The sequence below is a fragment of the Pseudochaenichthys georgianus genome, chromosome 9 (assembly GCF_902827115.2).
Source record: "Pseudochaenichthys georgianus chromosome 9, fPseGeo1.2, whole genome shotgun sequence".
NCBI lineage: Eukaryota > Metazoa > Chordata > Actinopteri > Perciformes > Channichthyidae > Pseudochaenichthys > Pseudochaenichthys georgianus.
In genome coordinates this window covers 4428221-4436799 of record NC_047511.1, presented here as the reverse complement: position 1 = coordinate 4436799, position 8579 = coordinate 4428221, and the positions used below count along the sequence as shown (strand labels likewise).

At 41.1% G+C, this 8579-nt stretch overlaps 1 protein-coding gene across 2 annotated transcripts; it reads left to right on the top strand.

Annotated features, from left to right (window-relative positions):
- The first annotated feature begins 3528 nt into the window (after positions 1 to 3528).
- gcnt4a (glucosaminyl (N-acetyl) transferase 4a) lies at positions 3529 to 7735 on the top strand. 2 transcript variants are annotated; one of them, XM_034091672.2, is made up of 4 exons: positions 3529 to 3606; positions 3727 to 3797; positions 5136 to 5206; positions 5424 to 7735. In XM_034091672.2, the coding sequence occupies exon 4, from the start codon at positions 5425 to 5427 to the stop codon at positions 6700 to 6702; it is 1278 nt and encodes a 425-aa protein (XP_033947563.1). In that variant the 5' UTR covers positions 3529 to 3606; positions 3727 to 3797; positions 5136 to 5206; position 5424; the 3' UTR covers positions 6703 to 7735. The 2 variants fall into 2 exon arrangements, with proteins under 2 accessions (XP_033947563.1, XP_033947564.1); XM_034091673.2 differs by lacking the exon at positions 3727 to 3797 and having other exon boundaries at positions 3567 to 3606.
- Positions 7736 to 8579: the final 844 nt, after the last annotated feature.

Here is an 8579-nt window from a genome sequence, read left to right as displayed (position 1 = left end):
ATCTTTTGATCTCAAGGGGCTTTCACCTGGTTAAATAAAGGCTAAGAAGAAGAATAACCTATAAACATAAATTATTTTGAAAACAATTTTTGAGAATCACGAATTTTAGAATTGTGAAAAGTGATGCTACAATATTTTACATTTGAGTTATTACATAATTTATTTGCAAGAATGGCACACAAAAAGTGCTCATCGCCAGGTACTGGCTCAAGTGCTTATCTTTCTCCTTTCAGTAGTGTAGTAGCTCCGCAGTGAAAGTGACCAGAGTGCCGGCTGACAGCAGCTCTAACACACAGTGCTACTTTTTGGTCCTTCAGTGCCACCGTAGATTCTCTGATTGAGTAGAGCGTTGCCATTCCCTCTCTAACCACACGTTTAGCTAAAACACCCTAATTCTACACATTGTAGCTTTAACTGACCCTGTCTTGAGCAATCTATCCATCTCAATTTTAAATGTGATATATAATAATTCAACTCGTATATATACACTGACCACAATTTGAGAAAAATGTCCAGGGGATGTGGAGCTCACAGCAGGGCTTGCACTTTCTTAGGAACTGTGATGTTGTATTCTCAAAGTAATATGTATCCAAATGACAGTTCACAGCAGTAGTTGACTTGAATTAAAGCACAAGACCTGTAATAAGACACTAATCAAGTACATTTACTTTCAGTGTGATGATGTGGATGCTGGACGCGAGTCTATCATCAAGGGACTATGCATCTCCATGGGGGAAGATCCAAATGACCTTGTGCGAGAATATGTGGTATGTACATGAATCTGCCTGCTTCTTTTATACTTCTCTTCACTTTTGTTTTCATACATGATCTCTTGGGCTGAAATTGTTCATTGAAAATATAGTGGGTGGTTTTTGTTTCATATTATGAAATATTACATTCAATATTTCATCGTTGCTGCTTGAATTAACTTAATACATTTGGAATTGCAATTTTTCCTATTATACTTGTGGAGTAGTTGCATACATATTTACCTTAGAGCATTTTAACAAACTAATAAGTGAACACGGCAACTAGTGCCACACAAGGACGTGTCCCACTTGTTATACTCAGTAAGGCCAGCTTAAAGATCACCAGATTGACTCATGTTCTGCTGTAATTAATGTTCAACTTGCCATGGCTAGATCTATACTATGCCTTCCCTTATTTTATTTCATTTTTTCTTGATGGGGCTTGGTTTTAGGTCTTATTTGCTTACATTTTGCGCGTTTTTTTTTTACAGGACACAGATGAAGGCGCCATCAAGGACACGACTGTGGGGATTTATGTTCTTAAAGATGCTTCCACTGATGAACCGGAGGACATCGGGATCGTTCTAGAAGGCGTCAAAGTCTTGACAAATCTGGATAATGTAGCATTAGCTTTTGTAATGCTGTTCAGACTAATGTATAGTTCGGAGAATATCAGCTACCCTGCTGACCTCCGCTACACCTTTGAAGTAGTCCAAAGCCTTATAATGGAACTGGACTGCGGTAAGCTCTCAAACAAAGCAACTGCTCTGAAAAACAGGCTCCTTCAGTGAAACGGTTCAGAGACTGCTGCATGCAAGGCACCCCAAACAATTGAATCTGTTATTTTTTCTCTGTTATATGCTTCGTTACAACTTGTGTTTTTAACCTGAGACCATTTTAAAGACCATTGCTGTCTTTAGTGTTTGTGACTCTATTATAATGTCACAATCTTAAGGAGAACCCAAATGCAGCACTCGAGAAACCAAGGAGAATTGGTAATATACTTTATTGGAGATTCCACTGGATCGGAGGAATACCAACCGGGCAGTATAACGCACCGGAGGACAGCAGGCAGAAGGTGAGTCAGGGACAGGCAGAGGGTCAGGGAGTAAGCGAGGCAGTCAGCGTGGATACAGGCAGGGTCGGATAACAGGCCAGGCAGGATCAGGAAACAGGCAGAGCAGGCAGGTCGGGGACAGGCAGGGTCGGATAACAGGCCAGGCAGGATCAGGAAACAGGCAGAGCAGGCAGGTCGGGGACAGGCAGGGTCGGGTAACAGGCCAGACAGGATAGTCGAGGGACAGGCAGGATCAGGAAACAGGCAGGTCGGGGACAGGCAGGGTCGGAACCGGGTAGGCAATCTAGTTTTGAACACGGGAGAGACAAGCATGAGGCAAAGTACAATCTGGCAAAGAGTGTGTGTCAGGTGCGAGTTTAAATACTGGCAGAAGCTAATGGGTGCAGAAGAGAAAGAGAGTGAGTTAACGAGTGGGTGTGGAAAACAGGTGAGACAGGTGAATGGAAAACTACTGGTGAATGATGGAGCAGACTATGACATATAAGAAACCTGTCAATCCTGCATGTGTCTGAAATCTTTTATCTAGCACCCCCCCCCCTGCTGAGAATGTAAGGAACTGTGCAACTGTTCAGCCTGTTCACTCTTATTGTTCCTAGACTGATGCCACCACAGGTCATTTTATGTCACAAATGTTCAGGTTAAAGCATAGTTCCATGCTTTAATTATTCAATGTTCCATGCTGCAGTGTTTTTCTATATTGCCTGTGCTGTAGCAACTCTTTTAATTGTTTAAAAATATATATATTTTATAAATTCTATTGTTACTGTGAAAAGGGTAAAACCCCGAATTAAACCACATAATGGAGAGTAGTTTGAATGTACCGAAGTGTGTGTATAGTGGTATTATTGTTGCTTATTTAAAGCTCAATAAAGTGTTTTGATACAGAACTGCTTGATTTTGTATTTGCCTCCATTGGAAGCTATGTGTGCAATGTATTTGAATGAGATAGACTTAGCAAATCATATTTGAAATTGCTTTAAACACGCATAATACGTTTTAATAATATTAGCATGAAAAATTCAAGTTAAATGTACGGGTCAAAATCTAGCAACCAGAACATGATGAAATAGCTTAAAAACATACACAATATATTTGAATAATAGCCTGAAAAAAATGTTAGAATTACAGGTCAAAATTAAATAAACAGAACGTGATGAAATTGCTTTAACATTTCTCAATAAAATGGGATTGCAGTAGCTGAAAAATATGTTGAATCAACATGATTATTTCTAGGGTCTGATGTGAATAGTACATGATGGTTTGACAAGCAAAAATGTGTCAGTTTTTCACATTCTCATGGTGTGGGACCAATGTACACATTCAAATCGAGTACCCATTATGGACTCTGTTACTTCCCTGAAACACCCCTTTCAGTGTTTCTCATTTCTCATTTGTGTATTTTAAGGACGCTTAGGTACTTCTGTTATTGTTATTTAAAAAAATTGTAAACTGTTCAACTGCATTTAAGCAAAAACAATAAATATTTGATGGATCTGTGGGTGTGCTGTGTGAGGCCCTGCACTGTTTACCGTACACATGGACACACTGATGATGGGGAAGTGTGTTACTGATATGAGAAGCTGCGCCTTGGGTTAATCATTGGAGAGTGAGTGCTGAATGTATCGGGTGCTGGTGATGTGCTGTACGTGGCCGGGCGGTAGGCGGACTCCCCCCCCCCCCTCCTTTCCGTTTATGGCTCCTCTCCGCCGCTCCAGTCCGCGATGGAGCCCCGGACATAGCACACGGCAACTCTGGCACTCTCTTTACGCGCCTTGGCTGGTAAGTTGTCTGCTGCCTCGACTATCGTTAACTGGTCATCAGTCGATACCGTTTCCTGGTGAATAGATGCTCCCGGACAGACTGCGGTGGGACAGTGCCTCATCATGTGATTCCTTACAGAGTGAAAGACAGCCGTCCGATGCGTAACGAAGGAAATCTTAACTTAACCAAAAGGAGTCTAATTCCCGACTGTAAGTGATCCTCACCAGAGGTGGGAAGACACTACTACATTTACCCAAGTACTGTACTTAAGTACAATGTTGAGATACTTGTACTTTACTTGAGTATTTCCATTGTATGCTACTTCTTCTCTTGTACAATTCAGAGTTAAAGTGTTTACTTTTACTCCACTACATGTATTTTGTACCTTTAGTTACTTCACAGATGTGGATGAATTATGTGAAATCTAATCAAGTGTTGAATCAGACTTTAGTTCCACCTGGAGTAAATCCACCAGCTACCCTGCAGTCTACAAAGTACTTCAGACTAGCTGCACCTTCACCAGCTTTGAGAACACTTTCATGATCAATCATTATAAAACATATATATATATTATTCTGAAAAGAACCAATCTGCACAGTGACTACTTTTACTTTTGGTACTTTAAGTATATCTTGATGCCAATACTTTTTTAATTGTACATTTTGAACCTTTTGAATGCAGGACTTTTACTTGTATTCCTACACTCTGGTACTTTTACTTAAGTACACTATCTGAGTACTTCTCTCACCTCTGCTCCTATAGGTGTCGCTCACATTGTGGACTTAACCCCACCACTTTTTGAAACGTCTGATTTGGACCTTATCACTTTTAAAAAGTTTAATTTATTAACAAGGCTGTACTAAAGAGCTTGCATCAAGAAATTGAATTGCAAACGCTTCAGGAAAGGTTTGTGTAAGACAGCAGATGATGTAATGTGAGTACAGAAGTAACAAAAATGCATTTTCTAAAACAAAAGCTAAAAAACAAGTGAGTTTAACAAGTTTTCAGTTGTCACTGTTCATGATGCATTCACATGACTGTGCAAATAGAAGTATTTAACAAGTAAACGTCCTCCATTCAAAATCTAACTTGAGTAAAACTACACAAGTATTATCAGCTAAATGTAGGCCTACTTAGTAAGTATACAAAGTAATTATATTTATATATGTGACATTTCTAGATGATATTGTTGTATCAAGTAGCATTTTACTGTTGGAGAGAAACTGATGGACTTGGACTACAAATATATTTTAATAATTTGACTCTTTTGTGACTTAGATTTAGTCCACTAGTTGAATTTATAGAGATGCATTTTGTAAAAATAAATGTACTGGAGTAATATTGCATTATTTAAATGTAGAAGTATAAAGTAACATAAAATGGAAATACTCAACTAAAGTACAAGTACCCCACAATTGTACTTAAGTACAGTACTTGAGTAAATGTACTTAGTTTGTTCCCACACTGCACACTTGTGTATCACACCATTGTCCTTTCCCTGTGTTTCCCCTTCCACTCAATAGATGCATGTGTTTCATTGTGTTAAGGTTCTGATGTGGAGCTGCAGGAGGAGTCTGCATGGCAGGAGAGCCGCTCAGAGACACCCTTAGAGAGCAAGGTAGGCTCGTTAAGACCACACACAGCTACTCAAACTATTGACCTACCGACAAAACACAGTCACCAGATACAACATGCCTGATGTGTTCAGAAAACTTAAAGTTCCAGTGTAATGTCCCACGACTGACTTCAAATAATTGACTTAGGATACCTCAAATGGATACTTCTCAAATGGAGGTTCTTGTAGTAACTGTCTTTTTGTATCCATTGGTTCCCAGAATGAAAATAAGATGTGCCTACTCCACACATAGATTGAGACACAGGTGCTTCCTGTTTTCTCTGTCTCTGCTGGCGGTGTGTCTGCTCAAGCTGGTCTACATTAAAGTGACAGTGAGGGACAGCGTCTACATCGAGCCCTATGGAATCTCTGTCAGCTTGTCCAGAAGGTACGACATCAACTGCACCGCCATCTACGAGCTGGACCCTGTGGAGATCGGCAAAGCTCTGGAGATAAAGCGTAAAGTCATCGTTGATGTGGACGATGACAGCACTGTGAGTTTGACCTCAGACTGCCAAGCGTTCATCAGAACAAGAGGATACCATGAGGCTCCAGTGTCGAATGCAGAGCACAGCTTCCCATTGGCTTACTCCCTGGTGGTGCACAAGAATGCACCCATGGTGGAGCGGATTCTCCATGCCATCTATGCCCCTACTAACATCTACTGCATCCACTATGATCAGAAGTCCTCCCCAGCGTTCATAAAGGCCGTGACCAACCTGGCTCGGTGTGTTCCAAATGTGTTCATCGCCTCAAAACTCGAGTCTGTGCAATATGCCCACATCAGCCGGCTGAATGCTGACCTGAACTGCCTCTCTGACCTGCTCAAGTCAGAGGTCAAGTGGAAGTATGTTATCAACCTGTGTGGCCAGGACTTTCCTCTCAAGTCCAACTATGAGCTGGTGATGGAGCTGAAGCAGCTGAACGGCAGCAACATGCTGGAGTCCAGCCGGCCCAGCGAGCTGAAGAAGCAGCGCTACAGCTTCAGGCACGAGCTGAAAAATGTGCCTTATGAGTACCGTCGTCTTCCTGTCAAAACCACAGCGCTCAAAGATGTCCCCCCTCACGGCATCGAGATGTTCATCGGGAGTGCATATTTTGTCCTCTCACAGGATTTCGTGAGCTACATTAGCAGCAGCCAGGTGGCAAAGGACTTCCTGGCTTGGTCAGCTGACACATACTCTCCAGATGAACACTTCTGGGCCACCCTGGTCAGGGTCCCCGGGGTGCCAGGACACATTCCCCGATCAGAGGCTGACGTTTCAGATCTGAGGAGTAAGACACGACTAGTCAAATGGAACTATTTAGAAGGGAATCTGTACCCCGCCTGCACGGGGACACACATGCGGAGTGTTTGCATCTACGGAGCGGCGGAGCTGCGCTGGCTCCTGAACTATGGACACTGGTTCGCTAACAAATTCGACCCCAAAGTGGATCCGATTCTGATCAAGTGTTTGGAGGAGAAGCTGATGGAGAAACGTCAAAACGTGCAAACATGATACCCAAGGAAAAGCAAACGAGACGATAGGTCCAGTATTTATTATATTACAGACAAAGGTGCAAATTGACTTCAGAGGACATGGACTTATTTGTTGCACAATTGTGAGATGCAGGCACTTTACTTGAGTATTGTCACTTTGTTTGCCTCGACTGCGTTTCATTGGAAACATTCCGCCTGTCGGTGGTCCACTTGCTCATCACTTTGCAGAGGTTGCATGCAGTGAAAAACTGAAATGTTGACTTTAATTAAATGTATTATGTCAACAAATGTCACATAACTGTTTTAGGTTGCAATGATATTAAGTTGAACTAATACAGTTATGTGTGATCTGGTGACAGGATATTTAATTAACCTCAACATTTCAGGTTTGTAAGTGTGTGAACCACTTGCAACATTTGATCAGTAATGTTTGATTAAACATAGGGAGGGATCATTCTTCAAAATGAGGTCTTCTACTTTACTTTAAAGGAAAATGTTTGTCTAATATCGTTCCCTGAGGTATTTTAATTATCTCTCCACCAACATGTTGCAGCAGGGTGCTGCCTTTCCACATGATTTCATTCATTCTTATAATTGTTTTACTTTCAACTACCACATCAATAATTGGATCAGTAACAGAAGAAAGAAATACCAGTGCCTTTTTTTCCCTTTAAACTAAGTGTTTCCTTGTACGATGTGAGGGTCTAAGGACAGAGGGTCTGAGGACAGAGGGTCTAAGGACAGAGGGTGTCGTATTGTCATACTGATATTCTGTACACACTGTGAAGACCACTGAGACAAATGTAACATTTGTGATATTGGGCTATATAAATAAACATTGATTGATTGATTAACGAATGTGTATTATCTAAGGAAATGCCATCCTAAAAACAAGTGCCACTTGCTATCAGATCCCAGTACAGTGTGCATGTGGGTTCCACACTACTCTTACATTGAGGTTAGAAGTACCAAAGACTGTTTTCCTCGTGTGTTCTGTTCAGCTAATGCTCCACACAAGTTTGTTTTTCAGGTTTTTTGTCATGAAAACAGAAATTGAGGTTGAGTTTCGATGGTTGAGATTTCTGCTGATGTATTTATTGCTGAATAAAAGTATGATGCTTCTTAAGGGTGGTTTGGCATGAAGCTCATTAAAAGGCTCTGGCTTTTTGTTTACAATAATACAATGTTTGAAAGACTGTCAGACACTGCTCTCCAATATGTTGGCATTCATTTAGTGAACTATGGTACAGGTATTTGATTGTCTGGGTGAGTCAGAAACAGACAGGTGGTTCCTTGCATATACATTGATTTGAACCACGAATACAAAATGGCTCTGCGTCCAGTGTGTTGCCAGGCGTAAGGATGCACACGATGCCATGTGTTTGTTGTTTACAATGCTTCAACAGGCCTGTATAAGAAGTTCTGGCCCTGCAGTCGTTCCCCTGCGTCTCCACAGTAAGTGCTCTTTTCATTCTCTCTCTGGCTGCCTGCAGACTTGGCTCCAAATACTGATGACTTAACAAGACTGATACAAAGTGGATGAAATTAGTGTGATCATTCTGTCTGTCAGAATACAGCAGAGAGGCCTCCAAAGAACCCTTCCCATCCCACCTGGCCAGCATTCACAAGCAGGCCAAGAATTCATCAGTTTATTTACGTAAGTGAAAGTAGCAATACTATAGTGCAAAAGCACTGAGTTATAAGTAAAATAAGTGCATTTAAAAGTGTACTTAAGTAAAAGTACAAAAGTATTTGCATCAAAAAATATATTTTAAGAACCAAAAGTAAAAATACTCATTATGCAGAATGGCTCCTTTAAGCACCATATTTTAAAAGTCACTCGTAACTAAAGCTGTAAAATAAATGGAGTCGAGTAAAAGTCGAAAATACTCAAGT